This window comes from Sipha flava, unplaced genomic scaffold, assembly GCF_003268045.1.
Source record: "Sipha flava isolate LNK unplaced genomic scaffold, YSA_version1 277_pilon_pilon, whole genome shotgun sequence".
NCBI lineage: Eukaryota > Metazoa > Arthropoda > Insecta > Hemiptera > Aphididae > Sipha > Sipha flava.
Window position 1 is genome coordinate 908,605 of NW_020272943.1, and position 23,536 is coordinate 932,140.

At 32.1% G+C, this 23,536-nt stretch overlaps 3 protein-coding genes across 8 annotated transcripts in view; 1 reads left to right on the forward strand and 2 right to left on the reverse strand.

Annotated features, from left to right (window-relative positions):
* The first annotated feature begins 59 nt into the window (after positions 1–59).
* On the forward strand, positions 60–2,883 carry LOC112685453 (bolA-like protein 3). The gene is made up of 4 exons (XM_025557351.1): positions 60–172; positions 856–982; positions 2,305–2,393; positions 2,730–2,883. Exons 1-4 carry the CDS (start codon positions 125–127, stop codon positions 2,802–2,804), a joined length of 339 nt encoding a protein of 112 aa, XP_025413136.1. The 5' UTR covers positions 60–124; the 3' UTR covers positions 2,805–2,883.
* A 2,150-nt stretch (positions 2,884–5,033) lies between these two features.
* On the reverse strand, positions 5,034–8,838 carry LOC112685465. The gene is made up of 5 exons (XM_025557361.1): positions 7,785–8,838; positions 5,666–5,759; positions 5,484–5,605; positions 5,268–5,424; positions 5,034–5,183 (listed from the first exon to the last, which is right to left on the reverse strand). Exons 1-5 carry the CDS (start codon positions 8,549–8,551, stop codon positions 5,034–5,036), a joined length of 1,290 nt encoding a protein of 429 aa, XP_025413146.1. The 5' UTR covers positions 8,552–8,838.
* Positions 8,839–14,512: 5,674 nt separating this feature from the next.
* The window catches only part of LOC112685478, a 75,307-nt gene continuing 66,283 nt past the window's right edge, over positions 14,513–23,536 (reverse strand). For all 6 annotated transcript variants that reach the window (XM_025557378.1, XM_025557379.1, XM_025557383.1 and 3 more), the window contains 5 exons: positions 21,580–21,846; positions 20,113–20,508; positions 18,811–18,989; positions 17,765–17,952; positions 14,513–15,474 (listed from right to left, as the gene is read on the reverse strand). In XM_025557378.1, the coding sequence (XP_025413163.1) occupies positions 15,168–15,474; positions 17,765–17,952; positions 18,811–18,989; positions 20,113–20,508; positions 21,580–21,846 (1,337 nt within the window). In that variant the 3' untranslated portion in view covers positions 14,513–15,167. The remainder of the gene's footprint in view (positions 15,475–17,764; positions 17,953–18,810; positions 18,990–20,112; positions 20,509–21,579; positions 21,847–23,536) is intronic.

Genomic DNA, 23,536 nt, shown 5'->3' on the forward strand with positions numbered 1-23,536 from the left:
AATTACATTTTAGTCATTATGATAATAATTGTATGTACAATTTTTGTTTTATGATTTGGCGATCCTTTAGAACATTAGAAAAATTATTTTATATAGTTTATTTAATCATATAATTTATTTTAAAATGTATTCTATTACAAACCGTAGTGTCAAAATATTTGGCACAAATATCGTAAGTCGAACAGCATGAAATAATACTTTTAATTCTTTGGCTACTTTCTGTGTAGGTTAATTTTCAATTAAAAAAATAAAATTACTTTTGAAAAATATTAATTAATATTTTCTCCATTAATCTGTAATGATTAAAAAACATAAATATATTATATAAGCTTACATTTACTGATAATCTACTTTATATTTTTCCAAATGTAATTTATAAATTATTTAAATTAACAAAGAATGCTTTTATCTTATCAAAATTAAACTCTTTTAAATATTTTTCTTTATACTTTTGGAAGATGAAATATTTATTTAAAGTCAAAATTTCTTTTACAAGTTAAAAAAATAAACATGAAATATTCAGACTAACTATTTTACATGGTAATATAAGTTAATTAAAACATAAAATCTGGGATTTAGTCTCTATTAAAATACTTCTAGCGTAGTAAATGAATCTAGTAGTTTTACTAAGTAATTTTTTCATTAATCTAAGAAAAGTATGTTGTCAAACTGAATTGTACAAAATTAAATTGTATTCCACATGAGTTATATTGAAGTAGGCATAATTTAAACATCTACTATTATTTATTATTATCAATTATTTTAATATTCTAAGATACAAAATCGAAAATTGCCCAGGGGTTAAGCTAGATTTGTTCTCCTTACACTAAGTAATAACTGTTTTAAATGTTATAGTTTGCTTTAAGAAGATATACTGACAATGCCAATGTAGCAACCCTTAAAGGTGGTGAAAATATTTTACACCTATCATTATCAAAAAAATTTCCCCAAGCCAAAGAAATTAAAATTAAGGATATCTCAGGTAATTTTTATTATTATTTCATTAAATTTGTGCATTTTTTTTTTTTTTTTGCCTTCCCTATGTGATTAAATTTTAATTCATTCATTTTTAATTATATTTTTGTTATATTAAATACATTTTGAATTTTATTAATTTTAAAAATGTAATAGTATAAGTTATCATTCAATTTTGTTTGAGATTTATACACAAAATCATTATATTCATAATATTTTAGGAAAATTTAATTTGTTATAATTTTTTTTTTTTTGTTTTTTTATAACTATAGTAAAATCTCTGGTGGAAATAAGCGATATAATATATTTAAAAATAATTAATATTTTCATTCATTTTTATGAATCCTTAAATCAGTAATAAGCAATCATATTTGTATTACTTGCTAAGTATTCCCAATGTAATGTATTTAAAAAAATAGTTGACATGTACAACATAAAAAATGATTTGTATTATGAAATTTTATCAACATTTTAAAAGGTTTAAAATTGTGTTAAATCCTTTTAATTAATTTTTGTAAACATTTTATAGGTGTGTAGAACCGTATTGAACCAATCCGTAAAAGCAAAGTTTTATAACACGGCCAGTTAAACTTCAAAGACAAAATAAATTATGTGTTGTATCTAGTGAATATTTTTATTTTTTTTTATTTTTTTTTAGATTTGAGTCAGTTTGGCACTGAAAGAAAAACTTATTCTGTAACATATTTTTAAATACAGGTTCTACACACCTCAAATAGCATATTTTATTTCTATTTATTATTAGAAAAATTATAATTATTTTGAATGAAGTCTACTTGCAGCAAACTTTTTTATGTCTTTCAAATTTATTAACTCAAATTTCACCAAAACCAAAAACTTCTATTTATAAATTAATTTTGATTGAACTAAAAAGAGTTAAATAAAAAGTGTGAGGAAGTAAATTTCAAGTAAACTTTACAACAAATTCAAATCTATTTTTAAAACTTGTTTGGTATTAATAAGTCATGTTGTTGTGTCAATAATAATAATCTACTATGATACTTCAGTGACAAATATTGACAATATATCTTAATAACCAACTTCTATTTATTAAATGTTCAATATATAATAAAATAATTCATTATAGGTAGGTACCACTAAAATCTAAATACATTTTAGGTATTTTTCAAATTTACTCAAATACCAACAAGTTCATAGATATTATTTAATTTTCAAAGTTTATTTACTTATTATTTAAGCTATATTTGAACATTTAATTTGCAGTTTAATTCTTGTAAAATAATTGTGGTTACTTATAAAAATATTTTTTAATTGATTTTATGTACTCTATTTAGTTTTATGTATTTTAAGGAGGTTGTGGTGCTATATTTGAAGTTTTTATTTCATCAACAGAATTCAAAGGAATGAGTATAGTAAAACAACATCAACTTATTAATGAAGTATGTAACCATTTGTTATGATTTAATGTGTATATGTTTGCCTATACTTCTGTTTTTCTTAATTATGATTATCATTATCATAAATGTATAATAAATTCTTTAAAAATAATTATTTTGTATAAAATTAGGTTTTACATATTTACATACCTAAATTTTAAACAAATTATAAAACTAATGATTATTGTGTCTATATTTGTTTTTTAGCTCAAAATTATAATTCTATAAAATAAAGTACAATATTTATATTTTTTCTGCATTTATTACCAATAGTATACTTAATAAATTATAATGATGCTGCCAATTTAGTATATTTTCATTTAATATTATTTATTTTAGGTTTTAAAAAATGAAATTAAGTCAATGCATGGAATACGAATACATACAGAAATTCCTGTTGAAAATAAAGAGTAAGAATTCCTTTGGATTTAAAATGAATAAAAATAGTTGAAATTTAGAATACTATTTTGATATTGTGTACATTTGTTTTTACTTAGTGTATTTTATCTTTATTTTTGATGTTATTATTATATTATTAAATTATTTTATCAATTGATATTTTACTTTTTTTACTATATTACTATATTTTTATAAAGTTAGAAGTAAGAAAAAAGTTTCTTTGGGCTAGTTATGATATGAGATCCAGAGAAAAATAAGCAACTGTTAAATAGATTGGTGTTGTCCTGATGGTCTCCGATGTCGGGATCAGACCCCGTTTCAGTTGCCTTCACCGTTGATTGCTCCTTGCCCATGTTGAAAGTTGGTGGACTTGAAGATGATTTTTGAATGTTTCGCACTCATTTTCGGTGGTTCTTTTATTTGTGAATGGTGCATGCGACCGTTCCAGGTCCCCTTCCTATGATGGATGGGAAACTGGGTATCGCGTTAACGGTACGCCCCGTGGACTGGATGATCCTAAAGGATAAACGCGGCCATTGTGAAAACGACTACCGTGCCAGATTTCATGCCAAAAATAGATAAATATATAAATAAAATTACTGATGAATTATCAGCTGATGCAGCTCAAAATAAGTACTTTTAATTGCATAAGGATTTGTACGTTGATATGTCATTTTTCGACTCTCGAAATTTCCCAATTAAATCTGAAAGCATTTCAGGAAAAAGTATTCTTAAAAAAATAACCCATTTAATATGTTAGCATTTGAGTAAAAAGGAAAAGTCGGAGTTGATGATAAATGTCAAATGACAGAACGTATTGAATGTATATTATGAGATGAGATGATTTTTCACAAAAATGGCCGTCTATTAAAAAAACTATTCATAATAAATATGAATAGGGGTGGACTAGCCAGGGAGACAAAGGGGCGATCGCCTTCTGGGCCCTTGATAGTGTCATATTAATTAGCTGGGTACAAAATGTAATGTTAAATTAAATGAAAAAAACACCAATCATTTACTATTAGAATATCTGAATTTGGATGAATTAAGCACAAGTAACTAAAAATATTTATTAATTAAAATGTAATAAGTCCAGTTGATCCCCCCTCGTTACCTAGCTCGCCCCTGAATATGAACACGAAAACATCAATAATCCAGGTAAAATAATCATACAATCAGCTAGACTTAAATATTCTGTAAATTAATATTTTATGGTTTTCATAGACAGTCATAGGCGCATTTTTGGGGACTCGGGTGTACTTAGCACCCCCAAATGTGTTCATGTTAATTTACATTTAAATACTTATTGTTCATGTATAAAAAAAACAAGTTTTTATTGTATAAATATATTAATTAATTATTTAAATAATAGTGATAGAAGTTCGTTCTTTCTCTTTTTGGTCTTCGAACTGGATAATAGTAATAGTTACAGATTTTGAAATCCCTAAACTTAAACCATCGTATTGAATGACTCTGAGTAAAGGTTCAGTATAAAAATAAACCATTTATGAGTGTATTTTACCAATTTTAGTCTAATAATTGGTAGGTTTTTTTTTTTTTTTACCAAATATTTATCTGTATACAAAGTTTCATTATGACTGACATAATCAAATTTTTTGAATCAAATTTTTTTAATAAACATTTAATATTGAAAATTGATGTAAAACAGTAAAATCCGTAAAAATGTTAGGTATAACATTTACTTAAACGCTTATGAAGTAAATTTCAGACTAACGATTTTTAAAAAAAAATAAGTAGTGGTAAATAAGTACTCGTATATGAGTTAGCTGATATTAAATTTTCACTTAATATCTCAAAATAAAAATGTTATTACATAAAGACTTTCAAAAAATTAGGTATTTTTAAAGTTTTATATTTAAATCAAAATTGCTATTTGAAAATGTTCTAAAATACGAAAAAAAATATTTTTGCAACAAAGTAAAAGTTTCAAGTTTCTAGCCACATTAATTTAGGAATTATGACTAAATAACTAAAATCTAAAAAGTGAAAGTCTTATATTTACAGCGTATTTTTACCGTTTCAGAACAGTTTTTTCCTAACGCATAGAAAAAACTATTAAGATTTAAAAAAATTACCATTCTAAATTACCACGGCATGCCAATTTAAAATCTAAAAAGTTCATAGAAAAAACTTTTGGACCAGGATTTCTATGCGAAAAAGTGTTAAAAAAATAAAATACAAACATCATTATAAAACCATAATATTCTTCGCTTCACTTAGAGTCTAAAAGTTTTGTGAAAGAAACATTTGTGTTTGTGTGTGATGGTTCAAAGCATTGATTATTTTTCCAATGAATTTGCTAAACGTCACATGAAATCCATGAATTTGTATCTGAAGTGTACCATTATAATTAATAACCCATTTCCAACATTTCTGGATTTAATTAAAACTTGCATTCAACATAAAAGAGATGATGTTACATTTTTCCTTAATATTCATATAGTAATTAATCCTTACACTAGTAAATAGTTGTAGATTTACAACTTTATTGGGTGTAATTTTTATCATAATTTTATTGGCATCTTCCATACGCATTGCAAGCATCAACAGTAATTTAGTTTTTATATCCTTTGCAGTCCAGTTATAACTATACATACTGAATTTAATTGATTCTTTTATAGAAAAATATTGTATCGATGAACGAAAGAAATGTTTAATTTATGCATTTACATTACCTTGATGTTAATTGTTCCCATAAGATAACTGAAGTAAAACAAGACAAATAAAATATAAACAAATGCAGAGGATAGTTTGATTATTTTGAGAATTGGTACCGATTCCGATGATAAGAAAACCTTGAGCAACATAATTACTGTTAATCAGCATAATCTATTGCAATTATTTTGATTATTTACCATAACAAAAGAGTATGTTAAGGATATGATTAAACCCGAGTACAAAACAACATATGACAAAGTAATAAGTCTTATGATGGAATAGAATAATTTTCTGAAAAAAAACACATTTTATAGTTATTTTTATAGAAAAATGCTGTTACAAATATTTTTATCTAAAAATTGTTTTAATTATTACATTGACTGAACAACTGTCTAAAGATTTATTTTAGTACAGATAGATTCTAGTGTCTATGTTTAATATGATTGAAATATAAATATATAATACTTACAGATACATGTTTTGCAAATCAACTGTAATTCATATGAAATCATTGTAACAATTTATCACTCGATAATTTTTATCTCCTGAAACGCACAACGCTTAAGATTTTAGTTATAGTTTAACAATTTATTGACTTTACAAATGTATAGTTATTGAATCGTATTAAATTTATATAAACGTCTATATCACAGGTATTCTAGTAAATATACCTTAATGTAATACATGACCAGACTAGATGACATCCAAAGGCAGAGGCGGTCTGGCCAAAGAAGTTGGGGAGATTTTTCTCCCTAGGCCAGTGACAATTATCAGATTATGTGTTAACTCAGAAGCATTAGAATAATAATATAACTCATATAACTGGTAGGTATATTTTAATATTCTACTAAAAATATGTGCTGACAATCATGTTTATTTACTCAGTAATATTTTGATAGGTGATAATTAAAGGTACGAGTTGTATTGTAAAATGTTGTCCAATGCCGAATTGAACCTACCGAAAGTTAATATGCTGATATAAGTAAAAATTGTTTATTCAGTTTTCAAAAATTGATTAGGACCAATTTTAATTTATAAATTATGTATTGTTACAAGTATGTCTACAAAAACATTATAAAACGGGCCGCTTCATTATCGAATATCCCTAGGCCTTAATATTCCCAGTCCGCATCTGCCCATGAAAATACTGGTGAAACGTATTGGAAAAATTGCTTGTTATTACAGATAAATCGTTGACGGCCGTGCATAAAAGCATTAACGTAATAGGTATACAAGTAAAACCGAATCAAAAACACTATCGATAATGAAAAACGTCTAATTATTATTATTACTATGATGAACTAATGTTTGTATACGCATCGAAGTGACTCGGGAAACTATTCCGTTTGTTTTTCGACCGTTTCGATTCCGTGTTAGGCCGGGGGAACACTGAAAGAATAAAACTGCTGGGAGTTACTCGGAATAAATTCTATTCACACCTAAAAACAAAACAGAACAAGCAAAACAAACACGTATTAATTTATAGTTAATTTTTGTTATCACACTAGACGTCAAGATGAGTTCAGACCAGCTGCGGATTTGTCCACCGGGATATCAGGAAAGTTCCCTGTGGATCGATCGTCGTATTTTGTGATTTCAAAGTTGTAATACTGATATTTTTCAAATGATTAACAATTGTACCGAATGAGCATGTCACACAGTTATTTCTCAGACCGCCACTGGTTCTAACGAAGGCAATTTTATTATACCGCTTTTGTGGTATTTTTCCATTAAACAGTGAAATAAACGTCAATAAAAAACCGTAAAATTTGAGTGAATGAGATAACGTACAGAAAATAATACAAAAAAAAAAAAAAAAAATAAGACGTCTGCTATCGACACGAAAACAAAGAACTGGATCGGAGCGAAATTATATCGATCAAAACCGATCATATTTTGTCTTGTCTTGTTTCAACGTTGACCGATAAATGTAAGATATAAATATTACATCGAACAGCTCTGAGTTGATCCGAGGAGCTCTGGGCACGATCCTGCTCGTCCGACGTGCGCCCGGCCTACCCAGGGACGGAACTAGGGGATGGAAAACGGGGATTCATCCCCGGGAAAAACATTTTAGAGGGTGTAATTTTCGTAATTAATAACAACTGATTTGATATTTTAAACTTTGTTAACTACTGTTATTAGATTAAAACTCAATAAGTACGATTTTCTATTAATAATTAGAAAAAAATTCTCGAGAAGAGTATTTGATTATTGATCTACGATAGGGCGTAATTTTAACATTTTCCCCGGGCGTTAAAAAATGCCTAGTTCCACCATCGGATCTACCTATTCGTTCGCGCGCGCGGCCGGTACCGGAACGACGGCGCGCACACGCGTAAGATGTCTGTCGGAGAACCGGGTCGGCACTCGTTCCTTGGCCGGTTGCCCGTGGACCGCGCGACGATGTCGTAGTCGACGACGAACACGTAGTACAGCGATATGATGAACGCGTCGAACAGCACCTGCACGTACGTTATGCACACGGTGATGATCAGCTCCGCCGCGTAGAACAGCGCGTAGTAATCGTTGTAGCGGCGCGTGGCCACCGGGAACGGCAAGTGGAACACGTTTCCGCGGCACGCGGTCGCGCCGTCCGCGCGCGACGAACCGTTCACCAGCAACGGGAACGCCAGCCACTGGGACGTGACGGCGAAGAAGCCGAAATTGCACAACGCGTACGTGGCCGTTATCGACCGGGCGCGTTGTTCGTGGAACATGGCCACGTGTTTGCGGCACCGGTCGCTGACCATGAACCGTTCGCGCGTCACGTCGATCAGCCACCACAGATCGTCGCCGCGGCGCACCAGCGTCACGCACTTGAGCAGGTACAGGCTGTAGATCAGATAGAAGAACAGCAGCTGCACGAGGGCCAGGTCACCGATTCCCGCGTAGTCGTGCCACTGGACCAGCAAGCCGACCGCCGTTAGCGCGACCACGCATCCCGTGATCGCATTTGCCGCGGTCCACGCCAGCCGGTACACGTTGCAGCCGAACAGTTTCCTGCCGACTATCTGGTAGATGTTCAGCCGTTTGAACAGTTCCAAGTTGATGCCCGACACGTTTGACCCCGCCGAGCTCATGTTATACTTTGCGCTGTTCGATTTTTTCGCTTCTTTGTTGATGGACGGAGCCCTGTGCGCAAAATTCGATTCATAACATTTGCATTTGTACAAGATAATAATGAAGGTATGAGAATAGTGAGATAGTCTACGGAATGATTTCTGCCACGATTAGTAGTGTCACACGTGAATTACAAAAAGTTAAAAGGAACGCGATGTCTAGTGGCGCAACAAGGAACTTGACCCGCGAAAGAAATGAGAATGCACCAATACAACCTTCTAACCATTTATTCAAAAACTCCAAGTAAGAGTAATTAATCAATAATGAATTCAATTCGAAGTATACGTGCGTGATCAACGGTTCTCACGAAACTTCTATAACGAACAGTCGTATATTTCAAAAATATAGTATCATATTTTTATATTTTTACTATAATTATTATTATTACTCTGATATTTGTTAATAATATTTATAGTTATATTTATTGCGTAATTATTACTAAATAAATATATAATATATTCAAGCGAACAGAGAAGTCTCACGTCTACTACATGGATCATACGTCACGAGGTTGTTTATTGTATTTCAATCTGAATATTAAAATATAATTAAACGCATATTGAGTATACCAGTACTCGTACTTTCTTTTTAAGATTGAATTTATATAACTATATTTCACTGCGTTGTTTTCTTTAGTATATAAAATAATTCTCAAATGTGAGCAAATATCCCATAAACCCAAAGTTATTGCGTACGAGTAGATAATCCGCTGCGCCGATATTGCGAGTCATATGTTTCATATCTAGCGTGCGGACTTGGACCCAAACAAGTTACACGGCATGTGAGATTTTAAACCGTTTTATTCACCACACACAGGCACATTTCTATTCAGGTTGTAAATATTAAATGTTCTTTATTTGTAAATATCAAACTGAACATTTTACGTGTATGTTTCTTCAAACCTTCAAAGAAATTTTCTCAATATCGCTACAATTATTTTTATTAACCAAGCAGTATAGTTTTTTTTAGATAGTTCTTGAGTTTTCATGAGAAATAAAATACTTAGAACAAAAAAAAAACCGTGCCAACAATTTCGGTTAGTCAATAAAATCATTGATTTCATTTGTTAAGTAATTGAATAATAACAATGTCCATTTGATTTTTCATTTTAAATAAATGTTAGGCTTATAACAGTAAATAATAATTGAATAAGATAAAAAATTAACGATAGATACGTAGCAATTTACATCGTCAATTATCTTCAGTTATTAAATAATATTATTATTATAACAATACCAGCTTAAAGATTTATACAAGGATTTATATATTTATATATTGTATATATAAAAATAAGGTTCGAAAATCTTGTAAAAAAAAAAAAAAAATTATAACGTTATGATGAGTTTTATCAACGGATCGTGTTTTTTTTATAAAATTAAAAATAAAAACAAATGGTTAAAAAAGTTATTAGAAACGGAAAAATAATTATCAAAGACATAATGATTCATAATTTGCCTTGTCAATCATCACTAATCACGAGTAACCATCATCGATGTTCAAGTCTATACGTTACGGTATTGGTTCTTGAGGAAAATCGGTTAACCCATATATCGTGGTAACTGGCAGCGGAATAAGCGTATCTTCTAACCAGTGCTGGGCAAGATACCTAAAAAAAATTATCTAAATATAAGATACAAGATACATTTATAGTTTGTATCTAAATACAATATACAAGATACTTCGGTATTTTTAAAGAAACTAGACACAAGATACAGGTAGCTGAGATACTTTATACATTTAATATTTAATATAATATTTAATAAATAAATAAATTTTTAATATAATATTTAATTTATTAATATTTATTTATTTATTTATTTATTTTTTTATATTAGTTACAATAAAAAAGAATATAAATATATTTATAAATTACAATATTTATTTATTAACTATTATATGTTTAAATTTAAAAAAATTATATGTAGTATTATAGTAAAAGTAACCAATCATCGCACAGTCACATAGTCCAAAATAAATGTTTAGCACCATAAAATTAAGAAAACATTCTGCCGAGAAATTGGATTTATGTAACTTACTGATTACAAAATTTGCTCATAATAAAGATTATATTAAATATAATCTTTATTATGAGCAAATATTGTATATATTGTTTATTTATCAAGTGAATGTCTTCGACGTGAAAAACTTTAATCTTAATTATTAGTAAGTATTATTACATAACATTAGATTGTATCTAGTATCTTTAATCACAAAAAAATGATGGATACAAGTCAAAAAAGTATTTAAATCTACGATAAAAGATACATTAAAATAATGTATCTCGATACAAGATACAATTGTATGTCAGATACGTATCCTTAATACTAGTATTTAAGATACTGCCCAGCTCTGCTTCTAACACCACGGTATCCTTTTCTTTTTGCGCTGCGCTTCTGACTGGGAAATCACGTACCACACTGGCAGAGTTGTCCAACGCAAGGCACTTGGTAAACGTTATGATGCGCAATCTACAAGTGGGACTATATATCAATAATTGATGAAATTATTTCCTAATGCATTGGTTGCAGATAGTAAGGCCACAGATCACCACTGTAGCTCAATAGCACACACAGGATTTTTTTTCGGGGGGATTTTGCCATTAATAATTTACTGTAATAATTAATGTTGTACCTAATGTTACATTGATGTTAACCCTATGCAAATATATTGTTAAACATTGTACAAAAACAGTATATACTATTTATATTTGTACATGGAAAATAAGCCCCTAACATGATATTATTTGTTATTATTCTGAATACTTATAACTTCTTAATTTATTATGAACAGTTTTTAAGGTCAACGAAATCTAAATGAAAATTGCTAACTTATTATAATAGAATAATGTATGCCTATTAGTATACTTTTATAAATATAGTGCCAATCTTGTTGGTAAAATTGTTTGTAAAACTTAGTTAGGTAAGGTTAAAATGTAACGAAGGAAAACATTTCGGGAGGCGAATTATTGACCTCATAACCCTCCCCCCCCCTACGTGCACCACTACTGTAGCCTTTGGTGACCAGTTCACCGCAGGTGGTGCACAGAAGTTAGTGCAAATATAACTCTTGAGCTTTTCAAACGCGTTTTGATGTTGGATATTTGATCGGTCCACTTGTTAAATAATATCTTTCTGTTGCATCGCTCTCGCGTTTGCACTGACTATGCAGGCGTCGACTATTCTTTGAAGTTCGTCGAGCGTGCTCTTGAACGAATCATGTAGTATTGTCAACTTTTGGGTCAATATCTCGGTCATGGAGGTTGGATATGACTTTTTTACTGCCTTTGAACTAATCTACGTTTAATTCTGGTTTTTTTCACTCAGTCGAAATGCAAAAGAAATTTGAAGTTATGGAAATCTTCCCGTCTTCTTCAAAACCTATGAGGTCATTGTTCTGTAGCTCTTTACCGTGTCGTTCATCTCCTGGAATCTGTACGCAGTTCATATAGGTGCCTAATGCAGTGTTCATATCCGTTATAAAGAAACTATCAGTCTTACAATGAATATAGCAGTAATTATAGCAATGATAGCAGTAAAATCTACTTGTATACTTTTACTGATATAGCTGAAGCTTGTCCACGACCGATTAAGAAATATTTGTCTCACGCAATCCGAAAAACATCGCCAGTCATTACGTTCATTACATGAAATAGGTAAACCGTGAGTTCATTACGCGAAATTGTCGATAACGAAATATAGACACATAGGAATATATGAATAAAATGTACCAATATAAATGTGACAACAGTAACATTAGATAGCAATTAAGTGAAAATAATATTGTGTGTAGATTTTTTATGTTTGAATTGAAATATCAATATATTTGGAATACATTTGTATATTATATATGTATGTTACATTGATCCCCGTTCAGAATTGTTTTCATATATTTATTAAATTTGACCTACATAAATTTCGCTGTTAATTATCGATATTCAATGAAATTAAGGTTTTTATTTATGTTATAGTCAATTTACAAATGTAAATTCCAAAGTGCAATCTACTTATACTATACAAATTTCATTTTTTTGTTAAACGGAATTCATATTGGTAGGTATTGCGTGCTCAACTCTTTGTACTACCGTGTATGTAAATAATATGTTTTGAAAAATGTTGCTAAGAAATGTATTTATTTACCGTACTCATATATGCTCTACATGTGCATCTCATACCCAGTAGTATGTAAATAGATAATAAGTGGCCCAGTCGAGTATACGGCTTTAAGTGTTTATGTAGAATTCCAGGACAGATATAATGACAATAATTATAGTATTTTTTTTTTTCAACAGGAAATTTTACAGAACAGGCACTCATAAATATGTACGTAGTTTTATGTCATTTTGTGTACTTATATGGTTAATGTTGAATGTCTAAGGTTACTGCAAATGTGTATTTATACAATGTAAAATATTTTGTTATGTCTTATTATATCAAGACTTGGAAGTTGTTTAAAAATTAAAATAAGCAAAATATTTTATAAATATAATATTATTTAGTTATTATTTTATTCTTATAATGTTTTAATTACCTAAAGATTTCTGTGACTTGAAGCATTACCTCAAAATGTTTCTAGGTAGTGGGTCTGTGTTGTTCATGTTGTATTTATTTTATAGACAAAAATATGTAAATAAATGTATTTATATGCAAAAAAAAAGGTTACTGTGGAATTTAACACAGTATATTGTAATTGAATTATAATTTAATATATTTCATATAATGTAATGTACTATAATTTTTATTGTACAGAAATTGTTAAATTAAATCATAATAATAATGATAGTTTTTTTTTTTTTGTGAGAAGAATGGTGGAACGGCATAATATGCGTTGCATCTATCCTGAAATTCCTAAACATGTGACTCAACACATGTATTATGCTAATATTATAATGTAATGATATTAATTATTTAACAATTAAATAGCATTACAGCAGTGATCGATATAACAATATCATATTCACTATCTGCACCATACTCGTATGATAAACCAAAAGTAGCAATAACTAGTAGCTCAGTATCTGAGTGGTTATTTGTGATTGCTACTTTAGAATCGCTGAAAAAAATTATAATCACTGCCATTTCATTTTATCACTGTTTTTTTAGTGTGTATTTGATTGATGTTGATATCGGATGTGGTTAATACAATAATATTATAATGGTTGATCGATTAGGTGATAAATGTTGTCAATTTGAAAGTGGTGTTGAAAAGCGAAAACTTAAAATGACTAAAGAACATCATCATGAACGTCAAAAAAGTTCTTTATTCAATTTTTTAATTTTTTAAAAAAAATACCAGAAATATGTTAGAGTGGTAAAATTGAAATTCAAATAAATGCTAACTTCCAATCGAGTGATAATGACGATGTTAATTTTGAAAAAGTAGAAACTCAATCCAGTTTTAGTGGTAGTGATGAAAAAACAACATGCTTATTAGTTTCAGATGATCAGGTACGACCAGAAAAATTTATTTTTAATGAATTCAATGCTTTTATTATGGTATTTTTTAGTATTTGTCTGTATATATGCCTGTATTATTTAATTTATATTTATTTATATTAAAACAAATTTATATAAATATTAATAAGTGGTGATTCATAAATTATAGACTTGTAAATAAAAAAAAAAAAAAAAACATAGATTTTAAATTGTAATAACTAAGATACGTACCAAATTGTTTGTGTGATAAAATTATTAATGTGCTCATATGGTTATATATAAAAATTATATAATCTATATATATATATAGTAGCTAAAAGGTTTTACGAGTATTTTCTATTTTCACCCTTGGTCTGGCAAATCCTAAGGATGGTCTTGTATTCCGCCGACATATAAAAACCAATATAGATGCACGAGACTGTTAAATAATACACAAATTATTACTGTTGATAAGCGAGAAAAGCGTGGCAAAGAATAAAAACTCGCATGTACCACATCGTCAAAATGAAAATCGATATTCTATATTTCGAGAGCGTACAATGTTGAAAAAACAAATGAGATAAAAAATAACAAATTCATAAGGCTTCCCTAAAACGTGTGATTCGCGAGAACATTATAGGTAATATCATGTCGTTTATATTATAATAATATCGTTTAAGTTCATAAGGTAATAAAATCAACTATCTAATGTCAACGTACATAATGCATGCGGTAAGGGTATATTATACATGTCACATAATATATACTATACGATCTTAATCTTAAACGTTCGCACTTATTGTTTTTCAGTGATTTATATGTATATATATATATAATTTTTTTAACAGAACAGAGAAGACAACGTTTACATCGTAATGTACGTGTACAGCGCATGCGTAATATAATCATGACGTGCATGATCGTGTGATAATAATATCATATAAATTATAAACATTACCTTAAGCGTTTCGTACAATATGTATAACTTAATAATAAAATAAAATTAATAATCGTAGGTATAATATATATATATATATATATATGTATATGTATGTGTATGACGAATATAAATAATAAAAATAATAATATGGAACAATATACATGTGTCCGAACGTACGATAGGCGCGCGCGCGGTGTTGTAATAGTTCAAATACGATTTTCAGCATCATTCCAAAAGATTCAGCGTGCTGTTGGTCTTCCTCAGCTGAGCTCTCCATGGAATGATTTTCGCGTGTCCGTCGTCGTCGCTGTCCGCACCGTCCGCCCTGTTGCCGTTGCTCTGCTGCGACGGTTGCGGCTGCGGCGGCACCGCCTCGGACGGTTTCTCTTTGGCCTCCGACGGCGACATCGGTTCGTTCGGCTGATCGTTCTCTTTGTTGTGCCCGTCCGGCTGCGGCGGCGACGGCGACGGCGATTCGGCGAACGTCACTTTGGCTCCGGTGCCGGGCGATCTCGTCGATTGGGTCGACGTCCTACACCAACAAACCGATACGTTATTACAAAAAAAAAAAAAAACGTTGAAAGTACGAGACAGGTTTTTTAAGTCGAAGGGCTTTCAATGTGTGTGTGTGTGTGTGTCAGGTGTGGTTTCAGAGACTTACCAGGGGGGGAGGGATTTTAAGTATTAACTGATAACAGTTGTTTCGCCAAATTAGTACTGATACACTAGAGTCCGACTACGTTCTTATATTATGATACACACCTCGTATTAATGTCATAATATGGTTTTTTAGGCAAAATAAAATTGTTAAATAGGTATCTAATTGAATAATCGGGATTTTACAGTTCACAAGGAAAAAAATGTATTAAACAATTTAAATTTTTTAAAAGTCTGGGGGGCATGGCCCCAGTGGCCCTCCCCTGTAACTACGTGGTCAGGACCGTAGCGACTAAATATTGCGCTCCGGACGAAATTTCAAAATGCGGCCTTAAAATTAAAAAGTATTTTAATTTATAAAAAAAAACTCACAGAAAAACTTAATATTTTTTATAAACGCAATATAAATAATAAATGTTGCTTATAATTATGTAAGCGTTTGTTAATTTTAATTAAATCAATAACTTATTAAAATATAAATATACATAATAATTATATGTAGATTCATAGATATAACACTATAATATTTATAATTTATATAAGTAAATATATAAATTTATATAAATAATATATAATATATAATAATATAATAATATATAATATTAATATATAATATAATATATAATAATATAAAATATATAAATTCCTGTGAGGGCACGGTGTAATGTGTGGATCCCGCTTAACTAAAGTGGTATGTGTGCGGTTCACCGAAAACGTCAATTAGCACACGAACAATTTATAGCGTTTCGTTTTACCGCGGTATAATAGCGGTTCGACAGACACGCGTATTCTCCGCTGATGATTTGCAATTGAAAACATAAAAAACGACCGCAATGACGCGTAGTCCATAAGTTGTACGCGATATATGTTGCAGTGGCTTTCAGAGTTGTATATTATATTTCCTTCGGTTCGGAAAATTTAATTGTCAACACTGTTATTTGAACGTTTATACGGTTTTTATTGTCGAACTATTATAGTTAAAAGTGTGTAATACCCAAGTATAGTAAAGTAACATTTCTTCTTCCCCCTCTTCCAGATGTATTTGAAAATGGAAATGCTTTTATTTTATCGATTCACGGAAACTTTAATCAATTCGGAAAAGTGATAATATTATAATTTAATTACTATTGGCATAAAACTATTTTAAACATGTTGATGGTTAGATTTAATTTCTATAGAGCGAAAATTACCCATCGCAGTACTTTTACGTACTCGTAAAAAGTTTTACCGAGAAGTATTAGGATTTTCAAAACTAACCACCAGCTATGTAATAGAGCACATAATAAATAATGATCGGTTATTATTTGTTAATACAAGACTCCTCCGCATGATTTAATGTGTTGAAAATTTGAAGCGTATATTATATGTATATACTGCTATAAACTGAGCAAATCATATTGTGTTAAAGTTATTATGTATTAGACGTTCGTAAAAATAAATGAAAAAAAATATATACATAAAAAATTTCACTTTAACGATTCAATAATTATAATGCTTAGAAAAACTCTTGTTGGTAGCACACATAATTGTACTCGATTATAAAATAAAATCCGGCGAGTTAATACGCACATCATTCGTATAAAAAAAAAAAAAAAAAAAGTAATCGTTTAATAATCATAACATTAATCCCGTTTATGATTATTTTCGTAATTATGTCCGATAGATAAACATTGAACTAAAATATAAGTAACAAATGAACTGTTTGAAATGTTAAACTATTATGAAACGTACATGCGAAAACGAGTCGCTAATAGATGCGTTCGAAATCGTTGGAACGTGCAGGATACGTAATTAATATGTACTAATATTTATTGACCAACCTAAAATGTTTCGTTAACGTATTCCATGTTATTGAAAAACGAGCTAAACCAAAAGATCATAAAATTTGAGCGGCTGCGTGTTATGCGCTACTTAAACGTGTGCACGACTAATTAGTTTTTACTTTTAATTCACAAGCGTCGTGGGGTACGGATACTATAAAGACACGTGCACGTATTATTTTAAACGACGAGGGAGAGGCCTGGACGGTTTTTGGTGAAAACAACTACAGTGCTCTCGCAGGAAATCAAACCGTGACGACGAAAATTTCTACACACCGACTAATTATCGCAACGACTAGTTATTAAACATCGCAAAATGTGCGCTCGTATTTCGCGAAAACATACTTGTCGTCTTGTTTCTTGTTTTGCATCAGCTGCCGTTTCCACGGCGGCAAAGCCTGCAAGCGCTTCTCCTCCGCTTGTCGACTCAGTTCCTCTTCCATGTCTTTTCGTGCTTTTTCCGCAGCCTTTTTGGCCATCATATGACGCTTCCATGCGGGTATCACATTCCCATTCGCATCCTTTTCCGGAATCTGTAAAAGCAAACATTTTTTTTTTCCATTAATTTTCCACTCGACGCAAATTGAAGTCTTCTCCTGTACGAATAATATAATTAGTACTAGACTAATGCGTTTTTACACGGTTAAAATAACGACAAGAGGAGTTCCGTGAACGCAAACGTATTGTATACGTGTATACATATAATTAGATGTAATGTAATTAACGACCGACGAGAATAGCATAAAGAATAACGTCATTACTTGTCTTAATGTTGAACACGAGGTGAAATCGCACACCATATAGCTTACGGATCTTATTTTAATGCCTTAAGTGAAATGTGTGCAAATCGAGCCTCAATTGCATATCTCATTGAGATAGTCACGATTATGATTATGTATGTTTTTGGGCGATCCTATCATCAATTTCAATTTTGAGATATTTCTATTAGCAATTGTAGAGCTGTACATCATAATATTATAATCAAAAGAAAAATATAATTGATTTATGATTATAATCAGTTATGAATATCAATAAATAACAGTTCAAAGATTCGAATTTCCCATCGAACATTCTATGTATTGTATAAACCAATTTAAGGTTAAAATTGTCTGATAAGTACAAAAGTATGAATAATTTTTTCCACGAAGATATTTTGTTTAGTACAAAAATATAGATTCATTAAAAAATAATTTCATTTGTAAAACAAATAATAAAATATAAGAACTACAATTTTGTTCGTACTAAGATTATAAATATTTTTCAATTTATAATAACTAACATGTTCGTGACGAATAAGGTACTCAATATTTAAATCTAAAATATTATATAAATTGTGAAGATTTTAATTATATTTCATTAAAAAAAAAAAAAAACCCGCACTCATAACATACCTGATCGATAATGTTGTCCGGCGACAATTGTTTGGTGATCTCATTGATCTTTTGTTTTTCGCTCATTTCATCCATTTTGACTTTTTCCACTTTCATTTTTTTGATGCCATTGATATCTTGGGACATTTTCAGTTCGGCGATTAAGTCTTGTCTCTGCGCTTGTAACGGAGGCAATTCACCTAATGAAATATACACACGTGCACGAACACACCACATGAGTCAGTGAAAGCCGAAGAAATTAAAAACCATTCCCATAAAATGTTTATTATAACAACAAAAATCATCTAATTACATACGTTGTTATTATTGTCAGACTCTATTAATATAATACACAAATAAATTCGAGCGTGAAGTAGTATGAATCACTTTCGTACACAACCAATCCCATCATATTATTATTTCGTATAGAAATCTATACAAATATCAGTATACGTATTATATATATATATATATATATATAAATGTATAACAGATTAACAATCTGAAATAGAATTTCTTTTAAACGGTCAGTTTAAAAATATCACGATTTGATTATACATTTTTTATAATAATATGATTTGACAAAACATTGTTTTATTTTGGTAATGAATTGTACATAATGTATCGGGTTGAAATGACTTAATGTCAGACATACTAACGAAATCTCATCGCCAAAACAATATAATGAAAACGCGATTCTACCGTTAAAAGATATATAACTCCGTGGGATGCATAAATTTAATTATAAACATTGCAACGAAAAATGTACGTATCCTATACGACTGTAATAACATAATACAGTCGTTCAATTCACTTAAGATTCGTTCTATTGTTATAACGTTTGCGGTGTGTACATTCCATTTGAGGACGATTTGTTAGAAACAGCGGACGGGAATACAAATAATAGAAATGCGTTTACCTCTCATACACATGTACAAAATGCAGATGCGAACGAATGTTTCGTGTTAAAAGTTCAACGAATGTTTCTGAAAAAAAAAAAAAAAACTACGCGACGATTATCGCTGAATAATGAACGCGGCATTACGGCAGTTATTTCGGCACGGAGTAAAATGATGCGGAAGAACTCGAGTAAGAGTGATAATACACATGAACTTATGCCGAAGTAGTAGATAAAAAGAGTAACGCTTTTTGCCGTCACCTATACGTGTGCTCAAATGATATGAGTTTAAAATTCATTTTCGATCGGAAAAAAAACATTGTGTTACACACATTGCATTTACAACTCCGAAGTTTTACATTTTAACCGGACGATTCACCTAATAAGTACAAGTGCAACCAGACCGTTCCGGAGTAACGTCTTACCGGATTGTTTGTCGAAAGCGTTGTTGCTGGCGTGATGGCCCGGCATGATCTTGACGGTGCCCGGCGTCTTCTTCAGCTGCACGCTGTGCAAGTCGTGTATGCTGATGGCGGCCAAGGGCTGCTGCTGGTGCTGCTGCACGGCCACGGACAACTCGGACTTGGTCCTGTGCAACGGCGCGTTCGCGAACCGTCCCGGTAGTTCCTCGTTGCCGTCCGCTGCTCCGGTACACCCACTGCCGCCGCCTCCGATGCTCTTCAGGTACTCCGAGGGTTTGATGAGTCCGTCGTCGTGGGCGCCCGCAGCCGGAAACTTTGGCGGAATGAACGGTGTCGGCTGCTGCTGGTGCTGCGGTCCGGCCGCGGCCATCTGCGCCCCACCGCCGTCCGCGGAGTCACCTGCGAAACCGAAACGGCCGTGTTGATGATTTCGCGTCGCGGTCCACGGGGCCGTCGCGGGCGGTTAGTAGCGCGCGAACACCGATATTATAATCGTTTTCGGCCATCGCGTGCACCCGCGCGCCAAAAGACAAAGACGACGCGCGCTCGGTCAAAGCAATAATTGCGGGCGAGCGAAAGCCTGAAAGGTGAAATCGTTCACTCGGTGACCGATTTTTATCGGTCAAACGCGTTTTTAATTAATCCGTTCGCACAGGTATTGCACATCGCGCACGTAGGTTGTAACGCGAACGGCGGACGAGCGCAGGCACACATATCGTACGATGCGGAATGGACTTTTGATTGTTCACGGGCCGACGGTCTTCCGCGAGATCGTAAGGAACAGCGTGTGAAACGAAATTATACATGCGCATAATGTGTACAGCAGATAATGTACACGCGAGGGATCCGAATCGATGGATAGAGACTTAAATATTTTATATTTATGACGTGTACACGCGCTGTGCAGATAGTACAGTACAGTACGGAGAATATAATCACTGTCAGTCCGGCTACGAAAAATACTTGCAACGAAAGATACTATCCTACAATAATACAATATGTTTGACTGAACTACTTACTTTTGGATTGTTTTAAATATAATTTGATTACATATTTACATTATAAAAGCATTTGTCCCCGAGTGTATAGTTATTATTATATTCCTATCACTTTTGGGCGAGAAAGTTTAAGTTCCCTCTCGCAATGTATTTCCGCTGGCCAAGATGGAAAAAATACCGATTGCCCTTGATCATGGTAAAAAGGAGAGAGAGAGAAAGAAAACATCAATAGCCTCAGAGGAAAATCACGGTCGACACCGAGTACGATTCGCAATCACCAGACATTGACCCGTATGACGTTTCCGTCTTTCTGCAGTACGGGCGTGGTCCGTGTTCTCTCGTGATATACACGTAATAATATTTGCTATTGCTGCGCAGTGGTCATTTATCGCTATTATTCTAACGCGTTTTATACGCCGCAGGACGGTTGAAAGTGTTTTCTATTTTTTAAATTCGTCTTGTTTTTACTTACGAGTCGATTGGTTGCGGGCCGTCTGCACGTAAACATACACCTGACGATGGAAATCGTTGACCGGCATCGGCGGCGGGGGCGGTGGTGGACACGAGCCCGTCGCCGGTTCGGACACCACTCGCTTGAGGGGCGCCCGTTCCTTGTGGTGATGGTGAACGGCCGCGTGCAGCGGAAGCGTGTGATGGTGGTGCTGGCCGGGTACCTCTGGGTCCGAGTCCTCGGCCGAATGGCTCACGTCCGACGGCGAGCCGCTCGACACACCGGACTCTACGTGGAATAACGAAAAAGAGCATAATTACAAACACACGTTGCGTGTGCACCCATCGTTTAGTTCAGTGGTTTTCAACCTGGGGGTCGCGAATTATAGGTTTAGGGGTCGTCAAAAGTAATGGATGAAATGATTTTTCCATATTATTTAAAAGAAAAAACTAAGTAAATTATTTTGTTTATCATGTAAATATTTTATCGGTAATTAAATCAAATTTTTTTTTTTTTGAAGGGGTCGCATTACAGAAGAATAAAAAATGAGGGGGGGGGGTCGCGATCTGAAAATGGTTGAAAACCACTGGTTTAGCCCACTCGGATCGCGGAGAGTAATCTTCGTCGCCGTGTAGTGTTTATCGATTTATCGATCATCAGTTCGTACGCAAACGCCTACGTGAAATCCCTTGAACGCAACGGCCGCGTTATAATCTCGTTAACGTTATTCTAGCTTTGCCGTTTACTCGTGCGCACCAATTATTTAAATTAATTACCCACTTCTGTGCTACTATCTGTGCCCGAGTTCACGCAGCATCACGCGGATAATAACATGATTTTTATCGTTTTATTGTTCCATAAACGTTTCAACGCGTTTCATGTTAATATTAAAATTCTAATTTTACGTTTTATACAACTTTTGTAACCGTCCTGTTCGAGAGCTAATGTGAAATTCGTAGATAAAATCACGATTACGGCTTACGACTGCAGTGTTGTTAATTAGGTCAGAAACTGTGTGTACGGTATTGGCGTGTGCATACACCTTATAAAATATTACAAGATTATTAAGCGTTACCGAGACAAGCGTGTAATGATTAGACGGTAAAATCGATTACATACTATAAAACAGGATAGCAGTAAGTGAATGTTTAATAATGAACATATGTTAATGCACGAATTTTACGAGTCGTTTTCAAATCGTACGAATTCGATATGAATCCGATAAAATCGTTATATAAAAATAGAGAGTGGCAATGCGGAGCAATATGGTATCGTTTAAGTTCAAACAGAAAAAATTGTTCTCGGCAATCGTATCGTTAGTGAACGTGAGTGATTGGAAAACACGTAGAGAAATGTTTAATAGAACAGAACAGCATTAAAAAATCGACCATACCTAGTGATTTGTATAGAATTAACCTTTGTTATACAATTTGACTTTTTTAGAACAAGACTTCCGAGAGTATTGAGTGAACTGAGTGCAGTGATTATTATACTTTTGTCAATGCGCATTTGACCAATGTATTATTCAATCTTAAAAAAAAAGAAAACTCTTGAAGAGTCATAAAACCAAGAAGAAGAAGAGATTATTTAATCTTGATACAGATTATAAAATCCACATAAAAAGAAAACAAATAAGAACCTAATCTTCAATACCACACCGTATCATATATCCAAGTTCATATGAAGTGGGGGCTGTGTGAAAAGTTTTTTTTACAACACTTATTAATACTGTTAAATTCCTTCGATGAAAACGCAACGAATAGGTACTATATATAAACTGCAGTGTCACAGTTTTTGAGACAAGAGATACAAGTACCAACGTTCAACAGGACTCGAGATACGTATAGTGCATGCAATGAAATTGTTTCGAATCATTTTAAAAGACAAATATAAGTCATTGGTGTACGATTTTTACTTCCCACTTGAATACCTGAAAAGTCGATGGACTAGCCACTGACGACCAGAGCATCAATATTAC

Bases quoted from the DNA above. Each gene is read 5' to 3' on its own strand.
- LOC112685453 (XM_025557351.1), top strand. From the start codon at position 125: ATGTATTCTATTACAAACCGTAGTGTCAAAATATTTGGCACAAATATC. The intron at 173-855 runs GTAAGTCGAACA...TAAATGTTATAG, and splicing joins AAATATTTGGCACAAATATC to TTTGCTTTAAGAAGATATAC. The intron at 983-2,304 runs GTAATTTTTATT...ATGTATTTTAAG, and splicing joins TAAAATTAAGGATATCTCAG to GAGGTTGTGGTGCTATATTT.
- LOC112685465 (XM_025557361.1), bottom strand. From the start codon at position 8,551: ATGAGCTCGGCGGGGTCAAACGTGTCGGGCATCAACTTGGAACTGTTC. The intron at 5,760-7,784 runs GTACCGGCCGCG...GTTTTTTTTCAG, and splicing joins GTGTGCGCGCCGTCGTTCCG to AAAATTATTCTATTCCATCA. The intron at 5,425-5,483 runs AATGTAAATGCA...TTTTTCTATAAA, and splicing joins GGAACAATTAACATCAAGGT to AGAATCAATTAAATTCAGTA.